Here is an 18917-nt window from a genome sequence, read left to right as displayed (position 1 = left end):
GGATAGGTTACAGCACCCCCCGCGACCCTTGTGAGGATAAGCGGATTGGAAAATGGATGGGTGGATGGATGGATGGACGGATGTTTATTAACCAAAACAATTACAATGTGAAATTAGACAAATATAGACTTACTTCAATAGGGGAAGATTATTTTCCAACACCAAAATGTCTTTATGATGCTGTGGCTAATTGATAGTTTGAAGCAGATTCCCTGGAGATAAACTTCATGCATCCCAGCTGTAGATGAAGACCGCAGAGGCTCTTTCTGCAACAGCAGGCCATCTGTTTGGCTTTCAAAGCAATTTAGCTGCTCACTGCCATATTCCTTTAATCGAACCTTTGTTTCCCACCGCCAAGGAACTCTTTAGTTCTGACTCATTACTTAAATAAATAAATAAATAAATAGACAACAACCTGAATCTTCCCAACCAAATGTCATGAAACACCTCGAAGGCCCACCACATGATTTCTGCTTGTAAATGTGCATCATTTGCTCGGCCGGCTCCCTCCCTTGGAAAATGTATCTTACATCCTTTTATCTATTTGATCTCGTTTCCACATCCCTCTCCTTAGTGGCAAAAGGAATCAGAATTTTCATCAGTCCTACTCAATGAGATCAGAGATATAATTGACATTACCTGGAAAGTAGGGGAATTTCGTCTTCATGCTTCAGCAGCATTGATGTCCTGAGTGTATTTGTTTGATGGTACATTTATGAAAACTACGGTTGCCTCAACGATACAGAGCACTGATACCTGATAATGCCATCACACCTTGCAATTGTGATCAAAACGTGTTCTATTTCAGCCAAAGACACAAACATTTTTTGAACATGGTTTAAGTTTCACTCAAATAAAACTTGTCATTACTGACTGCAATTTTTTCTGACAGTCCTGTCACACATTTCACGGATAGTGCATTTTAGGTATGTGGTGTTTTAGTCGAAACCGAGAGAGCATTAAGGCAAACAGAGAGTAGGAGGAAATGTTACATCTGTTTTATCTAAAAAAGAGAGTGACCAAATAGAAGTAGCAGACTGCTTTTTGAGAGCACCACAACTTTAGAAAATAAAACTAACAGCAAAACTGAAGTGATACGTCATTAATATATCACTTCCTTTTCTTTGCTCAATGTGCTGCATTGCATCTTTGAGGGGAGTGCGATTGGCTTGGCCTATTTGTAGTCGTACAGACGTCGAGTCTGAGCACCATAATAGTGCACCCTTAAGTGTAATTGTCTGACAGAAGTTCAGGATTTCTTTTCAGACAGAACAAATTACGTTTTCATTCAATCTGAAAATTTTAGAAGAAACTCAGGTATTTCCATGTCTATGCATGCACCAACAATACAATACAATACAATACATGCTGATTTATATAGCGCTTTCACAACAGCGGCAGCTGTAACAAAGCGCTTTACAAAACAGTTAACATAAAGTAAAATAATAAACACAACACATAACATAAAACAGTCGTGCAGTCCTAACAACTTTTCCGTCACACGCTTTGTTGCTTGAAGCAGTTTGAGATGAAAGAGGAGAGAATCAAAGTGTCCTTTAACCAGTGGATCAGAGACGTCATGCTCAAAATGTGCACAAGTCGGCTACAAGCTAAGTTTCAAAGTCAACAGGAAGCTGTAGCATCAATTGACGAAAAAGAGATTGGTTCACTTCTCCTGTCCCATGGAACTCCATTTCAATTCCAAGCGGTGACTCACGGTCCCAAATACGCATCGGCGCTCTTCGCCAACGCTCCTCTCTCCTCATCGCCAACTGTCCAACAGCGCTGACATAGCCACTGAACAAATCGGGGTTGTGAAAAATGCTGCCCATTACTGGCGCAAAAAACGCAAGCGCCCAGGTCTGTCCAGCACCGACAGTCAATGGCGCCGACATTCCTCCCAATCAAAATCTGTGCTGGTCCAGGCGTGCTGCCGAGAAGGCGCAACCACCAAGCACAGATACTGCTCCTTTGACGAATGTCGTGGCCAAAAAGCGCTGAAAACAGTCCATATCTGGTCCACACAATGAAACAACAAACAACATGTGACAAAACAAAAGACAAAAACAGCAAAAAAGAACAAAAAAGCAAGGCTCTTGAAGAGCACTTGCCGAAGGCTGCCTACTCGGGCGCCATCTTGGAAAAACAAGTCAAATCTCTATTTGTATTTGATTCCTTCACATAGAAATTGATCCGTGTTGGCATTTGACTGCCTTACAAACTGTCAGTTGGCCTCCAGCGAAGAATGCAAATCAAATACAAAACAAATCAACATTTTTTTTGAGTAGTTTGAAATTTTGATTATTGTTCACATGTTAATCATTGTAAATACATAAATGTTTAAATTAATGGCTGTACTGCTAGGTGATCTAGGTGCTCAATATGCAGTATCATCAGGGTAAATGTATTATTATTATTATCAGCCAAACATTATGAACTAATAAGACAATGACTGACGCTGAGCCAATATGATTTTTTCACAATATGAATTTTTATACAGTACGTGAGCTTTTTTTTAAATCGTCAACTTCCCCACAATATCATGATAATCTGGAAATTAGTCTGGGTCTTAGACGTAGGTGGCCAAATCATGCCTAATTCAAATTTAACAGCCATAATAAATTAGCCACCAGAGGGTAGTTGTTGTTGTTGTTTGCAACGGCCTTCACCCTGGGCGGGTTGAACCGGCTTCTTTCTTGGTGCGCATGACGTCCCTGATCATGGCGACCCAAGCGCGGCGATCCTGTGCCAGGTCAACCGACAGCTTCAGCCAGTCCTGGTTCCACCGTCTCAGACCCACCACCTGGGGGCCGGAAAGGTACGCGAGGTCTTCTTTCATCGTGGTGGCCCACCACGCCGCTTGCGCCAGGCTGGCAAAGGAGCAGGAAGGAGAACACCCTGATCAACTCGCCCTCCTGGTGGCGTGCCGCATGCCCGAACCAACGGAGTCGGCGTTGCAGGAGACACGTTGGTAAGGGGCGAAGGTGCAGGCAGCGACGAAGATCAGCAGTGGGGACGCGGTCCGATCGGTGGCGGCGGAGAATACGGCGGACGCAATCGTTATCAAAGACATCCAGCTTGCGCTGGTCAGCCACTCTCATAGGCCAGGTCTCACAGCCATAAAGTAGGATGATCCGCAGGATCGCCTGGTAGACACGCCCCTTTGTCACCGCCGAGATCTCGCGCCAACCCCACAGATGGCGTTGTAGGCGCACAAAGGCGGATCTGGCGGCCCCAATGCGATGAACGACTTCAGCTTCTCCTTGCCCCGGCGGAACCACAGAGCAGCCGAGATATGTGAAGGAATCAACGTTTTCCAGGGTCACGCCCTCCAGTGACAGCGACCGTTGGTCAGATGGGTTGGTGAGGGAGGACATGATCTTGGTCTTTCTTGGTCTTCGAGGCATTGATGCACATTCCAACGGTCAGGGCCGTTCGATGAATTTTCATCAGCACGTTTTCAACTTCCTCGAACGTGTTTCCAAGTAGAGCGATGTCATCTGCGTATGCCAGGTCCGACACTGCGACATCTCAGCCGACCCTCACACCCTCAAAGCCACGGAGAGCCGTGTTGAGAATGTGATCGATGGCATAGTTGAATAAGGTTGGCGAGAGCGCGCAGCCTTGTCGGAGGCCCGACCGCACCCCGAAGGTTTCTGATTCGCTGCTGTAGGCCCGCACTCAGACTCGGATTGACCGGTAGTATCCCTGGATGAGCCGAAGCAATTTCACAGGGATCCCGTCAGCCTTCATGATCATCCACAACACACCCCGGTCAACTGAATCAAATGTTGCGGCAAAGTCGATGAAGCACACGACTGTTGGTTGTTGGTAGGCCCATCGTTGCTCCAGGGTGCGACGCAGGCTAAAGATCTGGTCTACACATCATCTCCCGGGGCGAAAGCCACCCTGAGTGTGTCCGGGCCATCTGGAAGGGTTTCAGCAGAAGGACGACAAATGCTTTTTCAGCCACATCGAGAAGGCTAATGCCTCTGTAGTTGGCGCAAAGCTTCTTGTCTCCCTTCTTGAAAAGGGGTATTAACACTGCTTCGCTCCAGTCATCCGGGATGGTCTCGGACGCATTCCAGTCTCCTGCGACCACCAGGATGTCATTGGAGGAGATGCCATCGACAGTCGTCTGGAGCTTATGATAGAACTGGTCCTTGTCCACGTCAGCAGCGTTCAATGTGGGCGCATATACCGCCACGACAGATGTTGGCAATGGCACCCCTCAAGCGCACCTTGGCAAGGCGGGGGGAGATTGGGTTCCCACCCCAGCAGTGCAGCCTGTGCCTCGGGAGCAAGGGCGATTGCAACGCCGTGCCAGCCGCTGTTGTCCGTCACTCCACTATGGTAGAGGTTGTAGACCACATCGACACCAGGGACCTTCAAGCTCTCGCTGCCCGGCATCAGGGAGGCGTACTTCGGAAAGGCATGCCACACTGACGCCATAGTTGTGAAGTGACCTCATGGTGAGGGCTTGGGTCCCTTCGTCGCGGAGAGTCCGGATGTTCCAGCAAGCAATTTTGAGGCGCTTAAGGCGTCGGAGGAGGTGATGGTGGAGGGAGTAGTGGTGCCCGACTTGCACATTTATCACTCGCCCCGTTGAGCTGAGGGCAAACGCGTCGGTTCCCTTGGACGTCGTAGCTCGAGTCGTAATTACAGTCTGTCGTGAAGTCATGAAGAAGTTTCGTGGGAATTTATTGAAAAGCCGGGTCCCCAGCCCTGCTTCTAACAGAGCCTTCTGTTGGCCGGCTAGATTGCAACTAGTGGGGTAGCATGAAGATCTACCTCTGCCTGTATTTGTTCTAATTTCTCTCTCATCGCTCATCACTTCCTCTTACTGCCTCATATAAGCAGACTCTCCTGAGGCTTCATTTTGTGACCTCAGCTTGCCTGCAATGCAAATGAAGTTTAGCGAGCATGAATGCATCTTCCTTGCAAGCTTGACACGTTCTCAGGCAAATGCTTTCCCTAAATAAAAGTTAGTAGAGCACATAGCTGCTCCCAACAAAGAACTGGGATCTTGCTTCAAGGCCCCATCTGCTGTTGAGGCCAAAGGGAATCTGCGAGTGGCCAGAGAACTCGATGGGTGTTAAGAAAGTCTGACAAATTGGTTGTGGGAGTGAAAGAATGTGTCAGATCATGACAGATAAGATAATAAGGCTAATCAGATTTATGTTAGAATTCCTGTTGTGACTTGGCTAATGGATGCAGGAGTGTTCAGTGGATTTATGTCCACTGCTTTCTTTCCCTTAAATTCATTGAAAGTGGGATGGGAGAGGTGAAGCACTTATAAAGGCTGACCCTATACTTGAGAGACCTCTTTTTTTGGGGGGACAAGCGGTACGGAAGATGAATGAATGAATGAATGAAAAATAGTATTGTGATGATGGAATCTTGTGACATCCATAGATTTCACTCGGCCATTATAGTCCTATAATTTCAGAAGATTAAATAATGCTCACTTTTTACTTGATTATTTTCATTTTAAACGGAACTTAATTAACTGAACATTAGGATTAAAAGGATTTGTTTTTAACATTTCCAAACATGCCCCCCCCCAAAAACATTTTCTTACGCTATCAATGCAGCACTTCCTTGATCAGTGTAAAATGGTGTTTTACTTTGATGCCATTCTGAACTCCAAAAGAGCTCGCACCAAACTATTCAATCTAACTTTCACTCAGCCGTGGTTTATCACACATGATGTGGTACGTTATTTTTCACTCAACACCCCAGCAACTTGTGACATATTAACAGCGGAGACTTTTGTCATCTGACCTTTACACGGGGATTGCTTAATTCGTTGCCGTGTCCATTTGGTGTCATGTCTGCTGCCCTGCCTCTTCTGATTTGTATGTGTGTGACTCTGCCAAAGAGTCACTTACATACAACTCATATTCAGGCACTATTGCCTTGATCTCAACCTGTATTTTATATTCCTCTCAGAGTTCCTGCACCATCTTTCCTTTCCTGTACTGCTTTGTTCGCCTCACCTCACCCCTTGCCAGCAAGTACCTGTTAACATCACTCCACAACCCTCTTCAGAGTCCACTCCTGGCCCATTCTTTAACGTATCCAACAAATATTCATCACATATATCTGCTGTAGGGCCTTTTTGCTCGCACTGATCCCGATATAAACATGGCAGATGTGATGTGTGAACAAAGCAAAAGCTATACAGGTACTGTATTTTCCCATAATTTCATATTCACTTGGGGTTTGATCATTCTTATGTCTCAAATAGTTCTGCAATAAAATATTTTTACAATGAATGTACAATATTTTGGAATAAAATCTTTCAAAATAATTGTGAGAATCGTCTGTGCTAGTACAAGAACATAACAGAAATTACAATTCTCAACAGTAAATATTGACCAATTTATTTTATCCTCCATGTAAGCAGGTTGACCGTTGACTCAAAATAAAACACTTGCATTTACTTTGGAAAACAATGATGACCATTTTTGTCAATTTTCTGCCAAATTACGGACCAAAACGATAACTGAATCATAAATGATATCTGTTGTGCATTCACTGCACTGTTAATGTCCTTTTATGAAGGAATAGAAATCAAAACAGTTTTGTCCAATTCATCGATTAATTGAATAACTAATTAACATATTAAACGATTACTAAAATTATCATTAAGTGCACCCTTAAAGTGGACACATTGAAATAGGAAGAAGAAAACCTAGAGGGGAAAGAAAACAACAACTTTATACTGGTTTTGACAGAAGCCCAAGTAGCATGCCAATTCTTTGGGAATGATACTGAGTCATCCAATTACAATTCTGTGAGCAGCGGCAGGGCTACAAACTTACGACGCGCAATGGGAGAAGGGAGTAGAGAGGAAAAGTAGGAGGAGAGAAGATAGGACAAAGTACACGAGAGGAAAAAGTATAAACACCTGATGTAAAAAGAAACCAAGTCTTTTTTTTTTTCGAGGTCTGTCCTGGTTGTTCCCTCGCCTCTCCTCCAGAAGACAATCTTATATGTGTCTGCTAATCTTGATGGTATTACGAGGCAGAGAAGACACATTTAGCTAATGCACACAATACATCCAGATTTGTGACCAGGCTGCATAGACCTTTGTACCAATTTATTGAGATTCAAAACCATCTTTGTACATGTGTTGAAAAAGCGTGAAATCCCCTTTTGTATGAATGATTAAGCAAGGTTAACTTTTAAAGAGTCAATGGTAAATTATTCTCAATCCAGACACCCCTTTTTCTCCTCAAATTTTGAAAGCCGTTAATACGACTCAAACTTGTGCAACTTCTGTCTCGCTCTTTTACGAGCGCTCTCACAGAGAGACCTTTGCTTACCAGAAGCCGCCACTCTGATGCTCGCCTGCCATGCATAATAATGCAGGCGCTGACATTTGGGAGTGCAGAGAGGACACGCTGACAAATCCACATAATATCGCTACCATTGCCCCTTGAGGAAGCAGGAACGTGGGTTTCAGCTGGTGCACTGCACCTCTATACTGGAACAGCAGATGACTGATTAATGTAAAAGCAGTCCTGGGGGCAGCATTGATATTTCAAAATGATAATAGCACGCAAATTCCGATACGGCGCCAGATGCCAGTTACTCAAATTAACTTTCTGCAATACGCTACTGCTCTTGGGTCAAATCTCTGCGGGCACTTAACAATGCTCTGGTGTTCTCGTTTCTTCCACTGGGTTCAGACCCAGTTAACTACTACTACTACTGTAGATGGCTGTAGATGGCAGGAATACAGATGCTCTCAGTGATGAATGGCAGCCCAAGATTATGGTAGCTGTACCTGTCCTTGACACTCACTTTGACATTGTGCATTACACAACTAGGGCAGTCAAGTTAGAGTTGCAAAATGAATCCCAGGATGGGAAATAAAACATGTTTTGCAAAGTTATGGTGGATTTTTTTTTCTATACGGTGACCCCTTATCATATTGCAGTATTTCCTATGGCTGACTAAATAAATGTGTTCCACAATAGTGTTACACTCTGTAATGGTGAGGTACCAAAAGCCTGTTCTCCATTTGCAGTGTTTGCAGATGAAACTAAGCCACATCGCACAACACTGGGTAGATAATTAACATACTGAATGTAAAACACTTGATAAGGGTAATCAGATTTACGAGGGCAGAAACAGTATGCCGTGGGGAACAAGCCTGAGAAAGCCAACTTATTTGTCGCAAAGGCACAGCTTTGTACCACCCCACTCCCGATGAGTTCTCATTTAAGGACATTCACTGCAGAAGGAGAAAGGTGCAGCATTATCAACTTCTACTACCACAACTACTCTGCAAAATCACATTTAAAACAAGGATATTGCTCGATGAGTGTGGTGATCTCCAGAGATGGACATTCCGTACCTGCGACAGAACGGTCCGTTCGTCCAGGACTACTATATTATAATAGCATAGTTGTGAGGTACCAATGTTGATTTGCTTATCATGAAGACATTAAAAAATATAAAGAAACTGTGATGTCATTTTTGTTAGATTGATGGCCAGTCTTATCTGCGACGGCCAATCACGGCGTTACTGAAATAAGGTTTGCGACGCAGACGTGTACGCGATGAATACGTCAATGTAGAGTCCCGCACGTTTTTCAATGTGAGGCATTGAGTAATGTGGGAAGACATGTCATGTATTTTGTATTCTATGGACGACGCCTTTCTCTCATGAAGTGACATAAGCTTTCTAGTGAGTGCCTCTATGAGGAGGACAAGACCCTAAAATCCCTAAAACGAAAGTAATCATTCTATTTTCAGAGGTTGATGTGAGCACAGGTAAATATGTAAACATAGAATTTGGTAATAAACGATTGCAATATTGGCAAATTAGGAGACGTTTTAGATTCCTACATGTTGCGTCCTGATATGGCAAGTTCGGAAGGACATAGAACATTAATGTCGGCAACTAAAGAGCCATTTGAAGTGTTTACTACAAGACTCCATTGGAGCCATAAACTCTGGAAATCTAAAAGGAACATCAATATTCTCTTCCTTTTTCTTGCCAATTCTGTTGTAAATAATTGTTGAATCCTGTCAAAGCGATATGTCAACCCAATCCGCCATATTATGTGTGGCTTCAAGATTATCTGTAAAATCCGGAGATTGTTTCATAAAACTGGTACAGAAGCGCTTTAAAACAATGACGATGGACCGGGACGTAGGACGATTATTATGTCACTAAGGAAGAAGGGACGATGAAGGAAGGGCACCCAGATCGCGGACCGAGGATAGACCAGCAAACAAGGTAACGTGTCCAGCTCTGGCGATATCAGCTCACAGTTGATCTATCCCAGTCGTATTTATACTGCATTCATCACTACACGCATCAGCTGAGCACTGAAGATAAGTTACCAAAGCTGAACCAATATCACTTTGAAAGCAGCAATAAATTGCTGTTGCGAAGCCCTCTCTCTCTCGCTCTATTTTCTGCTGCCATTAAATTGATATCAATAAGAACGGGGAACTTACAGCTCCAGCACAATCAATATAAACCAGAGTCTGTAAGTCTGAGAAGAGTAATAGACAAGGAATACCTTACAGTGGAGCCATAATTAATTAAGGTGTAAATTGTCCCTGTACACTCAGAATGTTATTTGTGCAGCATGTCACTGCAATATATCAAAAGTTTCAGTCCATCCATCCCACATTTTATTTATTTGAATGTTCTGTATGTACACCTGTTTGAAATACATAACACGCATCCTGCTACATCCTTGATTCAATTAACTGATTTTGGTCGACAGGGTTAAGCCACAGCGAGAGGAAATCTGGTTGGACGCATTCTCCTCAATTATATAAGACAATGTCAGAATTACTATTGCTTATCGTCAACGTGAAAGACTGACATCAAAAGTGATGGCAAAATGGCTTATTTACGACAATTCAAATTAGCTCATGCAAAAATAATATACATGTAAACTCATGAAAAATCGTCTTATTCCAAGACATGTATTTATTTGAACAATTCTTTAGGCGTCGAAAAGCCACAAATAATATATTCATATTTTGGTTCATGAACAGAACTAAAAACAGAACATCTTTGAATTTGTCTTACAGCAAGAAGAGATAAAATCATTACCATGCATGATGTTGCTTTGTAGCTTAGTATATTATTGTATAGTATACTTTGAGCAGCAGAATAGTTTTTTTTTCTATTTAAAATAATAATAATGATGAAAGAACATATGGCAGTTGGCTCACGAACTGCAACTCCTCCAAGGATTCAGCAAAAACTATAATTTTTTTCTGTGCTTTTTGTCGTCACTTTGTTTATTGAGAGCTTTAGACTCACCTCTGACTTTGTCCACTTTTTTGAGATCTTTTCTTCCATCTGTTGTAGACAGTCCAGCAGGTCACAAAGGTGCCTACTCTACAGCATACACAGATAACAATAGATGCAAGGTTGTCATCAATTATCATGGTAGTATTTGTACGAACAGGAGAGACAAATATCAGTGAACCTCAATTATGGATTCAACTCAGGTTCGAATTGCTGGAATGGTTTCACAATAAAGCTATTGTGAAACCAAGCAGTATAATGAGGCGGGGAAGGCCAAGTATGAGGGGCAAAGATTCAAAAGCTCAAACCAAAGGGACACCATAGAACCACCACTGCACGTCTCTCACAGGAATACACAGAAAGAGGATAAAAAGATTGAGTGGTTTTAGCATAAATAATACAGCACTGGGCTGTGAGTGACCCCCTTTGTGTCGCACCAATCCATATGTGGCCCTGATGGAAGGGAAAGTGCTGCAGCTAATGTAAGCTACTTTGTTTTTCAAAGGCTCAACCGTAGGCCAGAGGACAACACCGTTTCCACAGCAATGCTACAACACTCCATGATGGGCACTGCTCCTGTTCCTGCTAAAATGGTAAGCTGTCCTGGGCTATTTTTAACGATTTTGTGTGTGTGTGTATACACTGTGGAGATGGATGGATGGATGGATGGATGGATAGATGGATAGATGGATAGATGGATAGATAGATAGATAGATAGATAGATAGATAGATAGATAGATAGATAGATAGATAGATAGATAGATATATGCCTTTGTCTGAGTAGGTGCATGAGGGACAGGCCCTTCCACACATAAATGTTTGAAACGTGAGTGCAGATTTTGACAACAGTCAGACGTTTGTCTCGAAAATAAATGTGTGTGCCCGCTAATCTACAAATGCACATTTAACGATTCACAAGCAGGAATGAATCATGATATGTCATAATGAAATGATAAGTCGTGATCAATGCACACACGTTAAAAACAAAAACAAAACAATTACGTGTGTAAATTGCAGATATATTTGTGGATCCGGAAAACACATGAAAATTGCGGATGTATTTTTGTGAATAATTTTGAGACAAATCTCTTGCCATACTAAAAGAGCCGGCCGTTATTAGTTGAAAAAATATGTTGATTTAAAAGCAAAGTCTTTGTTTTGTTTAGTTTTGTTTTTTTGTTATGCATTCGTTTAACATTGTATAAAATAATCAAACTGTTTTATCAGCCACTGCTTGTTGCAGTAAAATATTATGGAAACATATCTTCAATCACTGTCAATCTTACCGTCATACTAAACAGTGATTATGCCTACTAAGACAACTTAAAACAGAAAATATAGTCATGTTGTAGCTGTTGGTTGTAACAACAAAAAAGGATGTGATCAAATCTTGGACTGAAGAAGTTGGAGGCACCAAAGCTACTCGTGCAAAAATTACCATAGAGACCTGCTCGGAGCCTTTGCAATGTCTTTGAATAACGAGAGTAATGGTTTCACAATTGATTGTGTTTGGCCTTGTGTTCCACTTTGGCAGGCAGGTCTTACATTGATCTCCCCCCACGGTGCTGTTCTGTGTAAATGCCACTAAACAGAAATGGTGTGGTCCTGAGACCATTCTACCTTTGGTGGCGAGATCACAGCCAAAACAGAAGTGGCCTGTGTATATGGGAAGACCGTAGGGTTACAGCCCGGTGCTAAATTACCACAATCAATAAGCAAAAATGAAATGATACATGTTTTCAGTTGGGATAATTGTACACACTTTGGCAAACGGGACAGTTCTCCATTAATTGTTTGTGTAATTCCGTTCAGCTATTTATTAGTCACACCTGTGAAATATGTCCAGTAATTGTTTGTGGAAAGAACGAAGGTCATATAAGCTCACTGCAGCAGACTGCATTGTACTTTTATTCAGCCTCGGGCGCCATACAACAGTAGCGCAAGGGCAGAGGGGCAACAACAGAAATAGCAAAGGAGAAAAATATACAGTAAGTTGAATCCACAATATGCTACGATCGAGTGCTACTGATTGATTTATTTTAAAAAAGATATAAAATGTTCAGACCATATAACAGGACATGAAAATAATAAAGGATAAACATTATTTCATTTAATATTCTCAATAAAATACATCCTGATTTATATAGCGCTTTCACAACAGCTGCAGCTGTAACAAAGGACTCGACTGCAATAGTTTGAATTCATACAAATTCAGAGAATTTTAAGTTTGGTGTTTTGTCATCTGTGATTGCATTGCTTTTAACTGACATTTTCGGGGTTTTTTTGCCGTGGTATCATTTCAATATTGGTATCATGGTACTTTACACAAGCATAGTATCAAAGTAATTTTTTTATATCAACACTAGATGACTGATATGCTAGGAATGTGCAGGTGACACTCAGTTTTGTCACTTATTTTTCTGAAAACAATTCGATGTCTAACAGGTATTTTATATGTCACACCAGAAGCCGGCGCTGTTGTCGTCATGCTTGTGGGATGCCAAGTCACAGTGTGAAAGCACACAAAGTTGCTGCGATATCCCACTTCATGTGTGAAACAAACCATGCAAGTGACGCGCTGTGGTGAGCTCTGACAGGACAAGCCGAATGTCACAAAAATCAGGAGCGGCTAACTCGGTCTTGTGTCGCTGCTGTGATGTGGCAACTTTGTGATATGACTCTGTCAAAGATGCTACTGACAAAGACTGAGATTGAGGTTTTTCATCCTACACCACTGTCATGGCTATGGATTGCATTATAAACAGTCACGTTCCATGTGCATGACTCACCTTCTGCCAGATGTAAGCATCATGCAGGGTGATAATCTCATGTCCCTGGTGCTCACCGTGAATAGCACACACAACACAGATGATCTTCTCATCCGGTTTACAGTAGACGGAGCCTTCCTGCCCATGCTCCATGCAACGTAGCCTAACTACTGATACACTGTCGTTCTTCACTGCCTCTGTAGCAGCCTTGTCCACGGGCGAACCTTCAGAACCCTCAACCCTCAAATCGGCTCCCAAATCCGCTCCCTGCACTAGCAGGGCTTTCTTGGATTTATGGCCATTCATATCACCAGTCTCATGCCTCAAAACTCCATCCTGTTCATTAGGCACCCCCTTCAAAGGAGGCGGAGTCTCCTTGGTCCCACTTTCAAATCCCGAGTATGCGTCTGAGGTACATCCATTAGCGTGCATCCGCTCCTGGTCATAGGGTGCTAATGAGTGGTGTGTACTGGAAGCATGTTCGTCAGCATGCAAACAGCAGAAGGCAAATCTGCAGTTGTGACACACTTGGGTGGCCACTTGAGCCTCGTCAGGCTCACATGCATCACATGTTCCATCCATCTGTGGTATGTCGTCTAGGTTCATGACTCCTTCCTAAGGTTCTCCTTTGTGGTCCCTGAATGCTGACAATATACCTGGATGGCAGATGACAATAAAGTGCAAAAATTAATTTACAGGATAATAACAATGACCTTCGGCGAGTGGTGCTATTATTGGTTCCAGTGGAAAGAGCCAAGCACACACTTCACGACCCCTTCATCATAATATTCCCAAAACAGAGTCAACTGGATAGAGAGAGCCCAAAGGAACAGAAACAAGCTTTAGCAAAGCCCATGATTTTACAAGGGCAGGAAACAGAAAAGAAAACCTGCAGTCATGAGACTATTTGAGTGCAAACACACTCACTTTGTTTACTGACTCACAGTAAGTGCTGTGTAGGCTGATGCCGGAACCCACACAAACAGAGGCAACACATTCATTGCAGTATAGAAGAAACATAAAATATTCTGTGTTGACAAATATTGCAATGCTGAGTTTAGATATGTATCAGAGAAGTTATGATGTGCAGAGAACAACAACTGCACTCAATCAAACAAGATTTAAAAAGCACAAATACGAATATGTTGCCTGCAGTTACATTGATAAGCAAAATTGTTTTTTTAAACTACGGTGCTGCATGCTTCTCACCTGCAACACATCCTTCCTAAGCCTTGCAATCAGGGGTGGTTTATGATATGTGCAATACATGTAGCCACTGAAGCGATTTTCATTCACATTATAGGCTTTCATATTGCTGTATTGCTCTTTTTCATCCAGTCACAAAATACTTGCTGTTGTGTCAGTGCTGCTTTTCAGGGTTACAGATGATTCGAGTGAAGGTTTGGAATGCGTGACTGCAAATAATAATGTTTTGCTGAGTGTAAATGAGAGACCGTTTGCATTTGGATGCGATTGAGGAAGAGGAGATGCCATGGTGCCACAAGCAAGGGGGGACCCTGGCCGGATCCCTGGACTGGAGATCACAATCGGCACTTAAAAGGGCTCCCACAGCAGGACGAACGCTTCCAACAACAAAAGACGGCCAAATGTGGATGACCATAACCGCATCAAAGGAAGATTCACAATAGAAGGACAATTCACACGAAACTGACAGATCCAGTTGACAACACCTGGACTGTCCTCTCAGACCACCACACACACACACACACACACACACACACACACACTTTGGGGAATTGTATTAAAAGTGGGTCAAGGGAAAGATGTCTGTCACTCTGCCTCACTACCCTGGCGTTGAGGAGAAGTTGATGACGCAGAGCTCTGTTTAATATAATTGGCATGAGCTATGCCAGTGGCCACCAACTACGGCCCGCAGGCCGGATCCGGCCCGCCTCCACATTTGGTCCGGCCCCCCTGAACAATACCAGAGTCTTTTGATTTATTTTTTATCTTATGTATATTTGTATTTTATCATAACATTTGGCTTTTGCAATAAAATATTCCTTAGTTATGAACTATTTTCATGGTTAACTATTGGCTAGTAACAATTTCATAAACACAGATAACGTGACATTTGTTCCATCCTTCTGCGGTCTGTGCCGTTATCTGGCAACCCCAGAAAAAAAAATCCTAAACCAGTCCCTCTTATAGAGAACGTAATCATGCCGAAAAGGTGAGGTAAGAGAAAAAAATATATTCGGAATACAGGGAATTTAACCCAAAATGGAGAAACAATTTTTTTTATGCAAAGAAAAGATTGTCTGTCTCATCTGTCTGTATGTATTCAAAGAATACAATCTGCGGAGACACTATGAATCCCGTCACGACAACAAGTACGATTTTTTGCATTGGCAAATGAGAGCAGACAAACTGTCAACGCTAAAAAGAGGAACGTTAGCTCAGCAAAATACATTTGTACGCCAAACTCAGCTGAACCAGCCATCTGTTCGGACTAGCTTTCGGTTTAATCAACTGATAGCAAGCAGCGATAAGGAGAGTTCATCAAGAAATGCATGAATGCTGTCGCGGAGGTGGTGTGTCCCGAGAAGAAAGACGTCTTTAATACCGCAAGTGTATCAAAAAAAGTTATTTGATTTTGTGTGGGTTTCTGGGAAACAATACATTTTTACGTCTGGGTACTCTTGCAGTCACACTTTTGCTGTTACAAGCTGACCCCGGTCCCCCCACCAGAGAAGCGCAAAATTATGTGGCCCTCACAGGAAAAAGTTTGGGGGACCACTGATCTATGCAGTCATAAGGGGTGTTCACACGGCAAGATTTGGTCCGGTGCTACGCCGGGGCTGCCCCAGTAGAGCGTTCACACCTGCAAATTAGCTCCGGCATAGCCCCGGAAAACAGCTTACACTCATAATAGGATTAGATAGTATCAGTAAGGTAGAGGGCCTATCTATGCATTGACAATCAAATTAATAACATGAAACAAAATAATGCTCAATCATGCACGTTTCATTTCAAAATTCGATTGTGTTTGTATGGAATGTTAGAACTCTTCAAATATATTACAACATTTTCTCCCACTGAGGATGCACAATCATCTACATCTCCACAGCTCAAAAATATAAAACTGTAAATTGTAATCACCCACCCCCATTTATAGATGGTAAAGTGTGTGTATTTTAATACATTTAATTCTCTCTTTCCACAAATGTAAATATTCTTTGCAATTACTACATTCGTATTTTAAATTCTATATATTTATAAGTGCGTTTTTCGTCTGTGGATGCCTGTGCCTGTAAGTGGGGTGGGGGGGCGTAGGCATCCAAGTGTGCTTTTGTTCAGGGTGCCATTCAAGCGAGGACCGCCACTGCCTTCACAACTAGCGACACATGCACACATCTTTCGAGGCGAGGAGAACTCTATTTTACCAGTGCTTGTACCATTACTACATTTGTATGTGTGATGTGTGCAGGCAGGGTGTTTCCTTCTATGAACACACGCGGTCCTCCGGAGTTTAAGTTTACTTACCGATCGGTGTTTTCGTGCCCCCACCTCGGCTTTTCAGACAAGGGCGTGTTAAAATAAGTCAACTGGTGTATTTGACTTAAACCAAAACCCGTAAGGATAGCCGACGTGCTATTTTTTTTTCTATTAGAGACCGGTCGAGTGAACTTTCACTTTACATCGGAAGATCGTTCCCGAGCAAGCAGAGTTTACTTCCTTGTTTTGCGAATTCCAGTAGGACGTCACACACCTACGCGAGTGTTGTCAAAAATGTTTCCACCCCTTTATTTAAATTATTTTGATCGAGGTAGACAATTATTTCATTGGTTTAATCACAAATAAAATGTGCAGATAAATATTTGATATACATTCTGAAAAGTTCAAAGAGTAATTCGCTGATATCTTTTTTGAATGTGTTAGTTTTATTGTATTGTTGTATTTGTGTTTCATTTATTTGTTTTTCTTATTTGATTATTATTGTTATTATTTTAGATGATTTTTTTTCATTGGTGTATATGCATATCTGTAAAAGATTTATTGATGACCTGATCTTTTAATTACATGCATTTAAGACATAGTAGTGTGAATTCAAAGCAATTTCCCAAGAAACCAATTTAAATTTGGGCATACATTGTTGTTGTTGATCATTTTATAATAATAATGTTAAATACAAAGCATACATTGTTCCGTAGAATACATGTTAGTGATAAAGACAAAAACAAGACTACCTGTTGTGAAACCATTAATAGTCAATTAAAAGTGCTAATTATTTGTGAAAGCAAATTGCAAAGGGAGAGAAAGTCAATATTTATCTTCATCACTTTGTTCGGATTTGGACAATGGGACTGGTTGGTGAGAGGTTAGCTCACAGGCCGTGACTTTGACATTCTCCCCGAAGAGCGCACATTTAATTAAACCTTGCGGGTCAACTAAGAAATGTAATTGGTTTTGTAATTCCAATAGTCAATTCAGGAGTCAAATCAATAAGTTGTCACTTTCATCATGTCCCATCGGGGGTTACCACGGGGAGACATTCATATGGTTTGTTTGGCACAGTTTTTACAGAGGATCCCCTTCCTGATGCAACGCACCTCTTTTTTGTCTGAGCGTGGGACTTGCCGTGGTTGGATATTGGCGCAGTGCACAAAAGGTAGCGTTGGCCACCGTGCTTGAATGAGAGTCTCACAATTCACCATAAAACTCACTTTTTTCCCTTGAACTTTATTGTTAATTTTATTAAGTAGCATTCGATGTTCTGTTGTGCAGTGGTCAAGCACCGACGCTTTTTTAAAAATTGAATGTAAGCAGATAATGCACATGAAGACAGCAAAATATGTGTACTGGCGTACTGCATTCAGGTGGAGATCCTAATAAAATGACAAGCATGCAAAGGAGCTTGCCTAAGACAGTTTCTGAAAGTTTGTGCAGAAATTCTTTGTTTCTGGAAACCGATATTACAGCAGCAGTCCAGATGGATGGTCCCATATGATCTTGGAGGTAAAGATGCTGGATGAGAAATCCTGGGCTGTTGTATTACTTATGGTCTGCGTTTTTGCTGAATTCTCTGAAACATCTTTGGAGAATGCTTATGGCAGAGCAATGAACATGAAATACAGAAGAGCCTTGGGGGACATTACAGGCATACCAATTGCACGCTCCAAATTCGACATCTTTAGCATTGTGCTGTATGATTCCACTTTTGTTACCTTTTGGTGTGGGAAGCCTCAGGCACACCTGTGCAAAAATTATCATCTACAATCACTGGTGGATTGTTTCAGCATACATTTAGATGGATTTATGAACAATAGATAGATAGATAGTAGCCTCATAGTGCAATGGTGCAGGGTTCAATTCCACCTTTGGCCTTCCTGTGTGGAGTTTGCATGTTCTCCCCATGCCGGCGTGGGTTTTCTCCGGGTATTCTGGTTTCTTCCCACTTTCCAATAACACGCGTGACAGGTTAATGGAACACTATCAATTCTCCCTGTGAGTGTGAATGGTTTTTGATCAGCGATGTGTGCCCTGCGATTGGCTGGCAACCAGTACAGGGTGTACTCTGCCTACTGCCCAAAGACAGCTGCGATAGGCTCCAGCATGCCCGGCGAAACTTGTGAAGATAAGTCGATCAGAAAAAAATGAATGGATGGATGGATGGCTATAGATAGATACACTTACACTCACACACATTTCTTTTTTTTCTCTCTTTTTATTAAACATTTTCATGGTTCACATGTTCATTATTGTACATGATGATCATCCAGACCTATTTTGAAAGTTGTCTCGTTAACGATACATTCATACTTTAGTAACTGGCTAAGGCTGAGAAGACCTCTTTTTTACGTTTAGATTAGAAATGAGGGATTTAGTATTCATTT

General features: G+C 42.1%; 1 protein-coding gene across 8 annotated transcripts in view; it reads right to left on the bottom strand.

Annotated features, from left to right (window-relative positions):
- Window positions 1-16798, bottom strand: part of trim44 (tripartite motif containing 44) — a 71129-nt gene extending 54331 nt beyond the window's left edge. For 5 of the 8 annotated variants that reach the window (XR_007961609.1, XR_007961610.1, XM_052060118.1 and 2 more), the window contains exons 1-3: window positions 16567-16797; window positions 13081-13715; window positions 10304-10381 (exon numbers count right to left, since the gene is read on the bottom strand). Coding sequence is in view for 6 of the 8 variants with exons in the window: in XM_052060118.1 (XP_051916078.1) it covers window positions 10304-10381; window positions 13081-13665 (663 nt within the window). In the remaining 2 variants the exon portion in view is untranslated. Of the gene's footprint in view, window positions 1-10303; window positions 10382-12854; window positions 12921-13080; window positions 13716-16566 lie in introns of all 8 variants that reach the window. The other 3 variants (XM_052060121.1, XM_052060115.1, XM_052060117.1) reach the window with 3 other exon arrangements.
- Between the last annotated feature and the right edge of the window lie 2119 nt (window positions 16799-18917).

The sequence above is a fragment of the Hippocampus zosterae genome, chromosome 3, assembly GCF_025434085.1.
Source record: "Hippocampus zosterae strain Florida chromosome 3, ASM2543408v3, whole genome shotgun sequence".
In the NCBI taxonomy this organism is placed as follows: Eukaryota; Metazoa; Chordata; class Actinopteri; order Syngnathiformes; family Syngnathidae; genus Hippocampus; species Hippocampus zosterae.
Note: the sequence above shows the minus strand (reverse complement) of the source record. Positions and strands in the feature narration are given on the sequence as shown.